The 16,428-nt window shown below is 40.2% G+C and overlaps 1 protein-coding gene across 16 annotated transcripts in view; it reads right to left on the bottom strand.

Annotated features, from left to right (window-relative positions):
* Positions 1–16,428, bottom strand: part of LOC138750166 (tensin-3-like) — a 480,425-nt gene that overhangs the window by 76,558 nt on the left and 387,439 nt on the right. For 15 of the 16 annotated variants that reach the window (XM_069912329.1, XM_069912327.1, XM_069912319.1 and 12 more), the window contains one exon: positions 8,641–9,903. The exons of the other annotated variant lie outside the window; for it this stretch is intronic. In XM_069912329.1, the coding sequence (XP_069768430.1) occupies positions 8,641–9,903 (1,263 nt within the window). The remainder of the gene's footprint in view (positions 1–8,640; positions 9,904–16,428) is intronic. 16 annotated transcript variants of the gene reach the window in all.

Genomic DNA, 16,428 nt, shown 5'->3' with positions numbered 1-16,428 from the left:
AATCCAAGTTCCTGTACATGACTTTCGAGGGTTAATTTCCAAATCTCTATCACCAGTGAGAAACTTTAATTAGATGTACCTGGAAAGTTCAGGCATGCTGTAAATTGTTTACAATCAATTAAAATTATTAGCTGGAAAAGTGTGGAATTTACACAATTTCCTGATGTGTTTGCATATTGGCCTCCCCTGTGAGTTTACAGTCAAAAGAGTTCAGTTATTTCCACCACCCCCCCGACACCAACCCCCCCCCAAATAATTGTAGTATTTAACCTCTAAACGATGAAACTTTTTTTCAAGATGCCCCTAATAGTAATATCCATAGTTCAATATATACTGTATACCCTCTGAATAATAGTTCCATTTTATCAGGTTCAGATTTCAAATTTATTGTCTTTTCCTGGGGTGGGTGGGGGGGGGGGGGGGGAGGCAGAATTACCATTTATTGGTAGTGCAAAAGAATTGTACTCAACATACACATGTAAACAAATAAAGAAATGTAAAAAAAAACTGTGCAATAAGGAGAAAAAAATCAATAAACTGCAAAAGTTAACAGTCTTTAAATGAGTCCATGATTACATTTGTTGTTGAGAGGCCCTGATGGAGGAGGGGTAGCAGCTGTTCCTGAACCTGGTGGTGTGAGTCTTGTGGCACCTATACCTCTTTCCTGATGGTAGAAATAAGAATAGAGTGTATGCTGTGGATCCTTGATGATTGCTGGTGCTCTCGATGGTGGGGACAATTTTGCCTGTGATGTCTTGGGCTGTGTCCACAACCTTTTGCAGGTCTTTACACCAGACTGTGATGCCTACTCTCCCCACACCTCTAGAAATTTGCCAGGATTTCTGGTGTAATACCAAATATCTGAAAATTCCTGACAAAGTAGAGGCACTGACGTGCTTTCGTCACGCCACTAATGCGCTGGGTCTAGGAAAGATCCTCCGAGATAGTGACTCCCAAGAGTTTGAATGTCCTCACCCTCTCCACCTCTGATCCTCTGTATACTGCCGGCTTTCTCTTCCGGAAATCAACAATCAGCTCCTTCTTGTTGGTGTCATTGAGTGTGAGATTGTTATTGGTGCACCACTGAGCCAAAGCTTCAGTCTTCCTCCTTCCTGCATATTGACTCATTGTCCCTTTTTTTATACAGCCCATTACCGTGGTATCGTCAGCAAATTTATAGATTGTGCAGTTATCATACTGGGCATAAATATAAAATGAATGGAGTAGAGAGCTAAAAGCGTGGCCCTGTTGTGCTCTGGTACAGATGGAGATTGTGGAGATGTTTGTACCGATCTTTACTAATGGTGGTCTGGAGGTGAGGAAGTCCAGGATTCAATTACACATTGGGGTGTTAACTCCCAGGCTCAAACTCAAGCTCAATTCAGTTGACTGTCTACAGGCAAAACAGCCAAAAATAATTCTAAACAATGATGAGAGCTGACCAGGAACCTGACTCTTGGTCATTGCTTGGAAGCCTATGCCAAGAAGCCACTGTGATTTCAGATGAGATCAAAAACTGAAGTAGTCTGGAATCCCCAGGGGTGAAATAGCCAATGCTGGAGGATATCTTGTAGATGTCTGCATCTGAACAAAAAACCTACAACTTCAATAAAGGGGTGAAAACCAAAGAAAAATGGTGCATAAAAAAATTACAAAATATTTGTTCCAGTAAGATTTTCCCTATGCAGAACATAGAAATTTCATGAATTCTCCAATCTGGCTGTCATGAGTTTATTGAAATAAAACTGATACATAAGAACACCAAGAGACCACCTAGTTTCAGCAATAGCAGGGATCTCCCAATGATAACCTCGTCTCATTCCCTTGCTGAAATGTCTGTTGACGGTCATGCACTGCCAGTCTGAGAACCACTGGAAATTGGAGAAACAACACCTCATATTCCATCTGGGCACCTTCCAACCAAATGGCATTATCATCAACTTCTCCGGTTTCTGTTACCCCTACCACCCCCCCCCCTACACCCCCACCCCACTCCTCCCCATCCTGACTCTCTATCTCACTTCCCTTTTTTTTCTGTCTCCTTTCACAGATACGATCAATTCTCATCTTTCCTCTTATCATATCCAATTGACATCTTTTATCCTGTTGGTCTGAAATCCTCCCCCCTCCCATTCTTCCCCCTTTCTCTCTTTATTTCAATGTCTTTAATCCTGTTTTTGCTTATACCTTGAAGAAGAGCTCACGCCCAAAATGTCTGTCTTTTATATAAAAAAATAATTTTTCACACTATGAACTATATTAACCAAAATACACACAAACATTTCTCTCTTGAATATACGCAGTGTCATTTTCTCCTCTTTTTCCCCCTCCCTCCTTCCCATCCCCTCCCTACCCACTAAATGTTCAACATACATTACAATAAACCCATTAAACAATGTCATCACACAATGAAAATAAATAAGAAAATTGTATCATCTACTTTTACACTCTGGTCATTTCATTTCGTCTTCTTCTCATTCTATCATTTTAGGGGGTGGAGGTCCACAGTAAGCCCTCTCTGTTGTGTTCCATGTACAGTTCTCAAATTTGTTCAAATAATGTGACTTTATTTTTTAAGTTATATGCTATTTTTTTCCAGTGGAATTCATTTATTCATTTCTATGTACCATTGCTGTACTCTCAGGCTCTCTTCTGATTTCCAGGTTGACATTATACATTTTTTTGCTACAGCTAAGGCTATCATAATAAATCTGTTGGACCCCATTTATTTAACTTTTGGGGCGTGGTATATAGCCTGTGTAACCAATTATATTGTATCATGTGTAACCTCGTGTTTATTGTATTTCTCACAGTTCCGGAGCATAGCTTTTCCCATATTTCATTTTTTATCCTTATGTTTAGATCTTGTTTCCACTTTTGTTTGGGTTTACAGCTTATTTCATCATTCTCTTTCTCTTGCAGCTTGATGTACATGTTTGTTATAAATCTTTTAATTATCATTGTGTCTGTAATCACATATTCAAAGCTGCTTCTTCCTTCTGGTAACCTCAGCCTGCTTCCAAATTTGTCCTTTAAGTAGGTTTTCAGTTGGTGGTATGCAAACATTGTACAGTGAGTTATTCCATATTTGTACTTCATTTGTTAAAAATATAATAAATTATTTCCCAAAAAACAATTTTCTATTCTTTTGATCCCTTTTCTCTCCCATTCTCTAAAGGAAAGGTTATCTATTGTGAAAGAGATTAGTTGATTTTGCGTCAATAATAATTTTGGTAGTTGGTAATTTGTTTTTTTACTTTCTGCGTGAATCTTCCAAATATTGAGCAGATGGTGGAGTACTGGTGAACTTCTATATTGCACCAGTTTTTCATCCCACTTATAAAATATATGTTCTGGTACCTTCTCCCATATTTTATCTAGTCCTAACCCGGTCCAATCTGGTTTTTCCCTTGTTTGATAGATATCTTAATTGTGCTGGTCTATAATAATTCTTAAAGTTTGGTAGCTGTAAGCCCCCTTGTTTGTACCATTCTGTTAATTTATCTAGCACTATCCTCGGTTTCCCCCCTTTCCTTAAGAATTTCCTTATTATTTTCTTTAGCTCATTGAAGAATTTCTCTGTTAAGGAAATTGGTAATGATTGAAATAGGTATTGTATCCTTAGGAAGATATTCATTTTAATGCAATTAACCCTTCCTATCAGTGTTAGTGGTAAATCTTTCCAATGTTCTAAGTTATCTTGTAATTTCTTAATTAATGGTTGATAATTTAATTTGTATAGATGGCCTAGATTATTATCTAGTCTAATACCTAGGCATCGGATTGCTTGTTTGCGCCATTTAAATGGTGATTCTATCTTAAACTTTGTGAAATCTGCATTATTCATTGGCATCACTTCACTTTTATTTGGGTTGATCTTGTACCCCAATACTTCTCCATATTCCTTCAATTTCTTATTCAATAATTCTTTTATTGATAATTCTGATTCTGTTAAGTATACTATGACGTCATCTGCAAATAGATACTTTCTTGGAACAGCTAGTGGAGGAACCTACCAGGGGAAGTCGATTCTGGACTGGGTGCTGTGCAGCGACGCAGACTTAATAAGTGACCTTGATGTAGGGGAGCCATTAGGGAATAGTGACCATGGTATGGTTACTTTTAAGCTGCAATTAGAAAGGGAAATGGAAAGGAAATCGGAAGCATCTGTACTTCAGTTAAATAAAGGGAATTTTGCAGCTATGAGGGAGGAGCTATTCCAAAATAAAATGGGAAGATACACTAGCTGGGAGGACAACTGGGAAAAATGGCAGGTTTTTATGGACATTTTTCACAGGTTTCAGGACAAATTTATTCCAAAGTGGAGGAAAGGCTCTAGGAGATGCAAATGGCAGCCCTGGCTAACTAAGGAAATCAAGTGCATTATCAAGTCCAAAGGGAGTAATTATAAGATAGCGAAGCGGAGTGGGAAATTAGAGGATTGGGAAACCTTCAAAGAACATCAGAGGGTAACTAAGAAAGCCATAAGAGACGGGAAAATGAAGTACGACACTAAACTGGGTGGCAGTGTGGGGTGTGAGGAGGATGTAAGGAAAATGCAGAGGGACTTGGACAGGCTGGAGGAGTGGGCGGCTAAATGGAAGATGAATTTCAATGTGAACAAATGTGAGGTTATTCATTTTGGGGGAAGTAATAGGAAAGCTGAGTATTATTTAAATGGAGACAAGCTAGGGAGTGGGGAAGTGCAAATGGATCTGGGTGTACTTGTTCACTGGTCACTGAAGGTTCAGAAAGCTGTGAAGAAGGCAAATGGAATGTTGGCTTTCATAAAGAGGGGATTGGAGTATAGGAACAGAGACGCCCTTCTGCAGTTATACAGGGCCCTGGTGAGACCCCACCTGGAGTATTGTGTCCAGTTCTGGTCTCCAAACTTGAGGAAGGACATACTAGCTATAGAGGGTGTGCAGCGCAGATTTACAAGGTTAGTTCCAGGGATGGCAGGGTTGTCATATGCAGCAAGGCTAGAAAAACTGGACTTGTATCCATTGGAGTTTAGAAGGATGAGGGGGGACATGATTGAGGTATACAAAATCATCAGGGGGATAGACAAGGTGAAGTCTGATTACTTGTTCCCAATGATGGGGGAGACGAGGACTAGAGGGCATAGTTTAAGAATACAGGGTAGGCCCTTTAGGACGGAGATGAGAAAGCATTTTTTTACCCAGAGAAGTGTGAATCTGTGGAATGCTCTGCCACAGAGGGTGGTAGAGGCGGATTCGCTGACTATGTTCAAAAGAGAGTTAGATAAGACTCTTGTGGGTAACGGAGTTAAGGGTTATGGGGATAAGGCTGGAAAGGGGCACTGATGGTAATGATCAGCCATGTTCTAAAATGGCGGTGCTGGCCCGACAGGCCAAATGGCCTACTCCAGCTCCTATTGTCTATTGACTGATTTTATATTCCTTCTCTTTTATTTCTATCCCTTTTATTTTATTTTCTGTTCTTATCAGTTCTGCCAAGGGTTCTATAGCTAAAGTGAACAGTGAGGGAGATGGTAGACATCCCTGCCTAGTTGACCTGCTTAATTTAAATTGGTTCAATACATATCTATTTACCGTCACCTTCGCCAATGGTCCCTTATATAATGCTTTAATCCAATTAATATATTTCTCTGGTAGGTTGAACCTCTGTAGTACTTTGAATAAATAATTCCATTCTACCCTGTCAAAGGCTTTCTCTACATCTAAAGCAATCGCCACTGTTGGCGTCTTATTTCCTTGTACTGCATGGATTAAGTTCATGAACTTACAGATATTTTCTGTTGTTCGACTTTTCTTAATAAATCGAGTTTGATCTAGTTTTACTATTTTTGGTACACAGTCCGCCAATCTGTTTGCTAATAGTTTGCCTAAAATGTCAGTTATATAGCTTTACCTCCTATTGGTGGTGTGATACCAGCTGAGTTCCTTAGCATTTCTGTGTTTTTTGACAATCACAGTATCTGTAGACTTTTGTGTTTCACTCCACTTAATCTCTTGGGCATATTCTACCATTACTCAGGGGGACTTCTTTGACCAGATGTTGCCTACCATACTGTGTATTTCCAAAATTTCTTATTTTTAATTTAAGATCACAGTAGATCAATGACAGCTCCATATACTACCTTTCCATACTCCTTGGAATTATTTCAGCAAATCTACGACCTCACCAATGCTTCTCATCTTGCCCAGTAAGTGGGTGCTAGATCTAGATGCAAAATCTCAGTCGTGGCCAAACTAGTGCCTTCTAAAATTTCCTCAGGAATTCCTTAATCTTGTACTCAATGTCTCCATTTATAAAGTTCAGAATGCTGTAGGTTATCATTTTCCGAACAAACCCTGCCACTTCAAACAAACCAAGCACATCCAGTTCCAGATCTCCCCTTTCTGAAACTTCTTTTGAAATAGCATTTTCCAGACTCTATTGCCTCTTATTTATCGGATGAAAATGGAACACTTCACATTTTGTATACATTGTACATCATCTCCACCAATGCCACCAACCTTGCTTATATTTTACTGAGGTCCAATACTTTACTGCTCATACATTTTATTGCATCTGCAAGTATTATGTCATCTACCTATTGATAAATTATGCTCTGTATACCCTCATCCATGTCATTAATATACTGTATACTAAGAAGAGATGCAAGCAACAATTCTTGAGAAATTCTATTGTATCATATGTTCAGACTGATAAATCACTTTACACCACCAATCTGCTTCTAGTTAGTTAATTTTTCGATCCATGCTATTAACAGCTTCTTTTGTTCTATGACTTCCAAATCAATATGCATATTATTCAGTCCCTAGACAAATGTCGTTGAAGGTTATTGCTGTTTTCACCCTGACATTATATTTGCCAACTAACTGCCATCCAGATGATAAAGTGACAACCATCTTAATTTGTGACCAAATGCCTACTTTCCTGAGACAAATGTAACATCAACCGATAGAAGAACTGCATGCAAGTTGTATATCATATGGAAAAATAAATACCTAAAAAGTGGAGCAAACTTGGGCTGTACAAAAAAGTGCTGTAGAAACCCAGCATCTCATGCATACTTTGCAATTAATCATGATTTAGCTTTTGATAGAGCATCAACTCTACTATTTTCCAAGCATTTCAGTAAAGTGAAGAAAGATTGTACCATAAATCTAAGGTTAAAATTCAAATGTTGTAGCATTGGAGCTTTTTAAACAAAGTAACAGAAAAAAAATAATAATTTTGTCACTTTGGCCTTTATCATACTTGATGATGCTATCTTATGCTGAGCTCCTTTTGTTGGCAGCAATGCCTCACCAGGGTAATTTTTCATGAGCTAATATTCACAGGCTGGGTGAGCATGAAAAATGACAGCAGTGTTTGAGGCTGGGTTTTCTCACATAAACAAATGTGCATTTCCCGATAAGGACCAGATTAACATGTATCTGTCTTTCTTATGACTGAGTTTACAAGAGATCAGCTCTGGTGTGTTTATCACCACCTGGCTGAGATTAGTTGGTGGAAGAAGACTCAGGATCAAACCCCCAAAAAATGTTATTTAGTGAAGAGTGCAACTGGCATCTATTCATTAAGAAGGCTCCTTTTATGTACAGGGATTAAATGGTACTGAAAGAATTTAAAATTGTATTTAAAGTTTGCTTCATGCTAGTTTGTAGAATTTGTCTTCTACAGCCCCCTCTCACAAATGGCGCACTGGAGAGAAAGAGAGTTATTACCTGCACACCTTATAGTTATTGCTGGAAGATAGGTGTGCATTTCATAGACATGGTATGACACAGCTGTAGCACAATCACAGTCAAACAGACTATCATCTCTCATTCAAAAAGATGCACATCCTTCATCCATTTGAGGATAAAATAGATATTTTTTTTTTATCCCTATAAATTTGATCTGAGAAGTTTATTACCTCTCAAAACATATGTTCAAGTGGAAAGTCAGATTGGGTTAACCACATTGGAAGCAAATAATCCTCTGGACACCCTGAGATACTGCTGGGGAAACATATCTAATCCACAATATAAAGTTAAAGCAATAAATGGTGGGTCATGCTTGGCCAAGAACTTTTATCACACTTTTGTGTGATAATACAATAATCAAATTCCCTGAAATTTTGTTTGTTTGATATTTTATAAAGGTATATAAGATCATGAGGCCCCCAAGCATTTTTTTTCCTGGGGCAACAATAACGAATACCAGAGGATTTCTGTTTAAGGTGAGTGGAGGAAAGATTAGGGGAGATATCAGTTTTTTTACTCAGAGAGTGGTGGGTGCCTGAAATGCATTGCCAGGAGGGGTGATGGAAGCTGGTACAATAGCGACATTCAAAAAACTCTTATCCAAGCACATGGATGTAAAGAAAAATAGAGGGTTATGGATGTTATATAGGGGATAATTAGATTGTTGTGGAGTAGGTTTATATAGACTGATACAACAATGTGGGTCGAAGGGCCTGCACCATGCTTTAATGTTCTCTATTTTGAGGTGTTTTTAGAGGCACAAAACAGAAGAGACTTTCCTGAACGTAGTTTCAATATCAGTGCGTGTAGTGACCAGATCTACTTCCCAAAGGGCCGCAGAGTTTCCTGAAACAACGTTTCTGTCATTGGTTACTATAATTCTGTCTGGTTAACTTACCCTGTTGACTGTCACTTGACGAAACATTTTGGGTTTGTTCCCCTGATCCTGAATTCACACCAATGTTTCCTTGCAAGATGACATTCTTCTTGGTAGGAGCGCTTTTCTTTACAGAGTTAACACGTGTAGGAATTGGCACGAATGTGGGATCTAAATCCATTATCAGTTTATTAAGCTGTTCAATTGACTGATCAATATCCAATGTTGGAGAAGACGACAAATCCTGTTCCTCTGATCCTAACTTTGCACCTTCAGCAACCTGATCAATCTCCGATGGATTGCGAGCTTGCCTCTCACGCTGAAACAAGACATCAGAGTTTTGGTGCTCTTGTGGCTTCCCGTCCCCTGATAACGTACTAAGCCCTCGCTGGACAGCATCCCTGCTGCTAGACCCTCGTGTTGGAGCATCTGGAAGTTTGGATGCCGCTTGCATTCTGCTTGGATCTTCTCCAGTGCCCACCATTGCAAACCGCAAATCGTTTTCTGCAGGATAGATATACTGTTGAGCAGCAACCATCTGCTGCTGCTGTACCCAAGTTTGAGTTGAATAATTACTCTGATTATAAACTGGCGGTTGTGTTGGCAGGGTTGGGTTTCTGGGTCGTTGAAAGACATTCTTTCCCTCGGTAACTCCCACAAATGTTCTCTCATACCCTGTTTCTGTTCCAATGCCAAGGTCTGGTACTGCAGCATTATGCAGATCATCTCCAGTGTTGCTTCCAAATCCATCTGATAGCAGAGAGTTCTGACTACTCTTGTGAAAACTTAAGTTTCCCAAATTGTTTGATGGCTGGCCTTCAGAGGAGGAAAGAGTCCCAATGCTGTCTACACTGTGCAGATCATGGTTTGGCATCTCATCATCTAAAATGTCAGTCTCCCTGTCCTTTGCTTTCAGTTCACCATTCACGTGAACTTGAGCTGGTACAATGTGACGCACTCCACTATATTTCACTTTCGTTTCAGTCATATCCTTTAGTTGCACTGAGTTCTCCAGTCCAAATCCACTTAAAAGTCGGTCCAGATCAGCTTTCTCTTGCAGGCTAAGTCCTCGTTTGACACCTGGTGGTAAATGCTCCTCTGTTCGGTCTGTTCTTACGGAGGCTGTGGAGTTTCCGGAGTCACTACTGACTGACAGGGTATGTTCAATCTGCTCAGGGCCTGCAGTTACAGGAGCACCACCAATAGGAATGTTGCTTTCAGACGAGCTTTTCTTTCGCACCTTGGCATACAGGCTTCCATCAATTGGACCTTGGGTGTGTGACACTAGGAGAACAAAAAAAGAAAAAAAAAGGACTTCTTAACAAATGTAATGCATAAAACCACTCATCAATGATAAAAGGAGAGATCATTCTTGCTCCAGCATCTGGTATTGGGTTGTGATTGTGATTTGACAAATTTTCATTTATTGCCTCAGTGGAAATGGAAATAGCTTCAAAAAGAATCAAGTCCAAACCGTTCAGTAAATCCAGTGGAAAATTCTGCATGCTCAAAAAACAACATGATCAAGATATGTCTGCTCTCCATTTCCCTCCAATGGATGCTGCCTGACGGTTCAGTTCCTCCAGTAGTGTGTTTAATGATCTAAATGTTGTCTTTGGTTAAAAACAGGTACTCCCCAAATTATAATCTATGCGCCTTACCTCTATCCGCACATAGACCAAAATTTAAATTTGAATATTGTACAGTTAGTAACCTCCGTTGTCCCTGCTGGGAGGCCGGCATCCCTTCTCCTACAGGGAGCCCGAAGTGGTGCAGGGTTATCAAGGGCAACGGCCTCACCTCACAACCTACATTGTGATTTGGAACGCATGTCCAGATTGGTGTCGCTCTCTCTCTCCCCAACAACGACAATCTGTGTACGCGTTCCAAACCATCTCTTTTTAAACAACGGCATTGGGTCCATCAAACCATGCTTCCTTGAGTTCACTTCAAGAGGAGCACCAAAATTAAAGAAAAAATATAAAATTTACACAATTAATGTGAAAATTGGGCCTATCTATGGAAAATAACGCCTCTCACGAGAGCTGGCCTTGGTGCCGCCATTTGGAGATAATTCACCGCATTTTAACTCCTTGTGTCCAGCATTTTTTCTGATTCTGTTGCTCAGTATTCTGACAGTTGGACAGATTTTTGAGGCCAGTAGAAGCCGTAGAGGGCGTTCAGGGTCCACAGCAACAGAGAGAATGAGAGATTCAGAGATAGAGAACGGAAGGAAATCGATCATTTTACTCTTCAGTATCACAGGTAGGGCAATTCTGACATTCATCCACTCTGAGATAAGACCGGTCATCCAGAATGGAACACGGAACCTATATCGAGAAGTTGGGCATGTGCCAACATCCTCCCCCCACAACTTCTACTGGTGCACCATTGAAAGCATACTCGCTGGATGCATTACTGTGTGGTAGTGGAGCTGCTCTGGCCAAATCAAAAGAAGTTACAGAAGGTGGTGAATGCCACTCAGAACATCGTGCACTCCTCCCTCCATCTACTGATATCTCTTGCTTCCTTGGCAAGACAGCCTACATACTGAAGAACCCAACCTACTCCAGCACATTCTTTTCTCCCTCACATCAGGGAAAGGTCAAGAGTGTGAAATCAAAACAGTTTCTTTCCTGCATTCATCAGGCTACTGAACAAACACTTTAATGCTGCTCCCGAGCTGTCCTTGCTGTATGTACAAATCAATCTTTCTCATTGTAAACTCACACTCTGTAATTGTGCTCTTGCCCTGTCACTTTGTACAGTATGAATGTTGGAGTTGACTTGCTATACTGCTTGTGGAAGAACCCTTCTCACTCTGCCAGGTAAAAGGTGACAACAAACTTGAACTTATAAGGTATCAGAAGTGCACAAGACCGATAAGAAAAAAAACATTCCCTTAAATTAGAGAGAGAGAGAGAGAGAGAGAGAGAGAGAGAGAGAGAGAGAGAGAAGCTCCTGCCATTCAAATTTAATATCAATATGAGAGTTTGTTTGAATCGAGTGTACGTAACCCAGTCTCAGCCTGCAAAATTCACAGTTAAAATGTCTTGATTCAAATGTCTTTAAAATGTGCAGAGAAATAAATTAGCCACTTAGTAAGCAGCAAGTTACATTATCTTTACATGTGGCTAACCATAATTTACTTAGGACTTCCATGCTCATGAGTAGCCATGTCGAGCCAGTGACTGCTGAGATCACATATTTTACCGTTGACATATTCATGATGAATCTTACAAAAAGATGCAATTAGAGTAACAAGCAACTGATCTTTTTCACTCCAGGGCACTGAAGCAAAGGAATTACAACGGTCATAATGACAGAACACAGTTTTGCTGGAGGGGATTATTATTGTGTTACCTTATGGACATGATGGCATTGCTCAAAAAGCCCTCTTTCCTGGTGATATAATGAGGGGTGTCAAAAGATCCAATTAATCATGGGAAAACTCATCTTGGATTCTGAGTCCTTACCTGCAGCAGAATCCTGTATAAATGCCAGATTGTTGGAATGTGTAATGCATCACATCTGACCAATGCTCACTGTGAGTTCTTGTGCATGACAATTATGTTGCTTTTATCCAGAGCATAGGAGGCTGCAGGGTGAACTTAAATCATGACAGACAGGGATAAAGTAAACAGTCACAATGTTCTTCCCAAGGTTATGGAGTCTAAAATCCAGATTTAAGTGGAGAATGGAAAGCTTTAAAAGAGACCTGAAAAGCACATTTTTCTACAGAGGATAGTGGGTAGGTGGAACAAACTACAGATGTGACAGAGGTAGTGCTTGAAAGACATTTGAAAAAGTAAATGTTTGGTTGATAGAACCATAGAATGTTACAGCACAGAAACAGAACCCTTTGGCCCTTCTAGTTTGTGCTGAACCATTTTTTTTGCCTAGTCCCACTGACCTGCACACAGTTCATAGCCCTTCATACCTCTCTCATCCATATATCCGTCCAAATTCTTCTTAAATGTTAAAATTGAGCTTTCCTTCACCACTTCAGCTGGCAGCTCATTCCACATTCCCACCACTCTCTGTATGAAGTTCCCCCTGATGTTCCCCCTCAACTTTTCACCTTTCACTCTAATGGAAAAAGCCTATCTACTTTTACTCTGTCTATCCCCCACCCACATAATTTTAAATACCCCTATCAAATCTGCCCTCATTCTTCTACATTCTAGAGAATAAGGTCCTCACTTGGTTTAATCTTTCCCTATAATTTAGTTCCTGAAGTCCAGGCAACATCCTAGTAAATCTTCTCTGTACTCTTTCTATCTTATTGACATTTTTCCTGTAATTAGGTGACCAAACCTTGATCTTGATTTTTAGTACGAATAAAGACAGCAAAAGTGGGGCTTCACAATCCTTCTGTGCTATTGGGTTTTAAGTAGGAGGTGTCAGAAAAATTACCACAGGGATAACTGGCTTGAAGCAGCCAAGCGTTTATAGCGACATTACTTTAGATCCTTTGATGTCTGCAGAATTCACAAAGCGTTGGAAATTTGGATAGGGAACGTGAGCTGGGACTAGACCAGAATGAGACAGGTTAGTTTTACCCTATGGATGATGTGTTGTTGCAATAGTAATTGTGCTCAGTATGAAAGAAGCTGCAGCTTTGGTGTGTGCATTTGGTTGAGGAGCCAATGGTGTGAGGCTACCATCCACTGGATTCTGACTGAACTTCTGAAGTCAGAATCTAGCCTAACAGTGATGATAAACCTGTGCCTGTAATAATCGATCCATGGGGTTGGAGAGAAGTCCCAACCGCTACTTGCCTGAGTGATGGACAGATGAGGGTCCGGTTCATCACCCATACAGCACACTGCATGTTCTTGGCAACATGGTGTGAAAATATTCACAGATAACCTAACTCTGGCTAAGGATTTTGTAAGTAGCAGAGCAATGACCATGCTGTGATCTCCTGAAAGTCATCCTTCGATTCAGGCAGCACAGTTAATGTAGCAGTTAGTACAATGCTGTTAGAATGCCAGCAATCGGGACTGGGGTTCAAATCCCGAGCTGCCTGTAAGAAGATAGTTTGTTCTCCCTGATTATTCTGGCTTTTTCCCACCATTCAAAATGTACTGGAATTGTAGGTCAATGGGTGTAATTGGGTAGGATGGGGAGAACAGACAAACTCCTTGCAGACAATGCCGGATTCAATCGGTTATGCTACACTAACATGCACTTGTGTGTTTGAGGAAGGTTCAATATCAGACATGTAATGAAATGACCCTGTTCTTCATTCAACAGTTCTGGCCTCAGAGGAAAATGCCTAGTTTACTTTGTCCCAAGAGCAGTCAACATCACTCACTGTTTTCAATCTGTGATGCCAATCCATGGTCAAAACCAAGATTGAACCCAACACTCATAGTTTGGCTCCACACCTTTCAAAGTCACAGAGCAAAACCACCCCACACTTCCACCCAACCTAACACCTGGCCGAGGCTCCTCAGGTGCCTCACTGCAACAGTCAACTCCCCAAATGTATCTCTGAACTTCTGTCCAATTTCTGAGCACCTGACCAGAGGCCTCAATTTCAACTAACCCCTGACCCTAATCAAGCACTGACTTCCAACCAGCCAACTCTGGCTCTAAATGGTAAAGCAATGCCTGTAGTTCTCTCACCAGACTTAAAATAGAACAGGCTACAAATCCCCACTCCAGCTAATTCAAACTTCCAATCAACCATCCCAGCACATGCTTGAAGCACAGATTTTTCTTGAGAGGCTCAGTGTCATCCACTGGGTAGTTCCTTGGGGCTTAAAGCCGAAACAGTAATTTGTCCCACTTCCTTGGCCCACTCCATTTCAGCACCCAACTGTTTTCTGCGTGTGTATCTGAAACGAAGACCACTAAGGTATCCACAATGGGTGGTTGCATAGAAGGTACATAGTCAGAACAGAGATACTCTTAAAAGCTCAGTGAGGAGGTATGATGCACAGGCTATATAAATCAATAGGATGCAGAATCCTATCCAGGTGTCCAACATAGCAGTTGAAAACACAATTCAATTGTGGAGCCTGACCAAGTTGGTGAACCCACGTACTGCTCAACCACACTGAGCGGTAAAGAGGTATTGAAAAGTTGCCAGCTAACTCCACAACCCACAGAGAGCAGAGTAAAAAAAATTGAAGGAAACAAACAATCTAATTAAAGGTAAGTATGACATAAGCTCCAGAGCAAGAAAACATATTCAATCAAATTCTTTCCCTTTGTGCATGGTTTTGTGTTCCTCGAAGAGCAATGGAAGGTTACACAAGATCTTAAGGCAAATGTGTTTTGTGTCGAATGTAGATTATAAACATTGATTGTTACCTGTCCTCTAGATGGCACCATTCTGCAGTTGCTGCATGCCATACACTTACAGATACTGCAAACTTGACACACAAAATTTTCACATTTAGAAACAAATATTTTCATCACATAGATTCAATATGGCTTTCCATATTCCTTGATAGATTCATTCCTTGCACATTCCTTGATGGGTTCCTTGGTAACATATTGTGTATAACACAGCATTCTTCAGCGTCTTTTTGCACACATTACTTACTCTCTTCCATATGGGAGGCAATAACATTCATGCTCAAACCAAGATAAAGAAGAAAACAAGCAGTACTTTTGGAAGAATGTTTCTGTCTTTCACTCTTACAGGTTTGAAACGTTGCTTTCTATTTTAGTCTTTAACAATGATTGTGTAGGCAATACCATCATTATCAACTTCTCCACAAGTCTACATTTCCCAATTTTGTTGGATGTTGAAATTCCATAATTGCAGATTAATTTCAAAGATCTCTAATCTGAATAATGCCAAAATATATCTGCCACCTTTAAGAAGAAAAGTTAACTCAACCTCTTAACATGAGGTTGAAATGACTAAAATTAAAAAATCTGTTCTGCAGCCATCTATTTGATTTATTACTGTCTGGACAATGCTGCCACAAAGATAAATAGAAATAAATGACAAAAAGTATTTCAAACTGATAACACATCCTACAACTCCCTTTTGTCATTCACTCAACACTTGTAAAAATAGAAGCAAATTGATTCCAGCTAGGTAAACACATCTGGGCCTCATCCACATGCTATTCCCCACTTTCAATCAGCAACAAACTTACAGTAATAACCAATCCGATGAAATGGTGTGTAGTTACGAGAGTGCAGCCATACCAAATGATTTGTGAACATATTTGCACATTGAGACAACTCTGGGCATGTTCATTAAACATTCCTTTCCACTTTTTAAAAAAAATAGCTTGAGCCATCTGAATTTATTCTCTTTTGCTTTTCCCAAACACACAAGCTTTACAAACAATGATCAACGTTAACGCAGACAGCTTACCTTTCACACTGTGTTTCATTACTGCCAGAACTAGAAGTTCGTCTGAAGTGCGCAGCTTCAAGGAGAATCACTGCACTTCAGGCTTGCAGTGTGAAGGCAGTATTGGATAAAAAGGTCCTTATTTTTCAGTATGCTGTGTGCTTTCCTCCCACTGAAGGTGACTCGTCTTACAAGATATGCATGAGACTTCACACTGGCCAAATATGGGAATGGAAAATGTCAACAAGGGGGTGGGGCTTCGTGTGTGTGTGTGTGTGTGTGTGTGTGTGTGTGTGTGTGTGTGTGTGTGTGTGTGTGTGTGTGTGTGTGTGTGTGTGTGGTGTGTGTGTGTGTGTGTGTTTTCATCCAAGCTAGCCACCAGCTCCAGTGGAATTTATGCCTGGCGAACAAATTAATACAACACGTAACCTGGTTACTGTGTCTTAAAGGTATTCATATCGTTAACTCAGTCCAATCTCAAA

Source organism: Narcine bancroftii, chromosome 1, assembly GCF_036971445.1.
Source record: "Narcine bancroftii isolate sNarBan1 chromosome 1, sNarBan1.hap1, whole genome shotgun sequence".
Taxonomy (NCBI): Eukaryota; Metazoa; Chordata; class Chondrichthyes; order Torpediniformes; family Narcinidae; genus Narcine; species Narcine bancroftii.
Note: the sequence above shows the minus strand (reverse complement) of the source record. Positions and strands in the feature narration are given on the sequence as shown.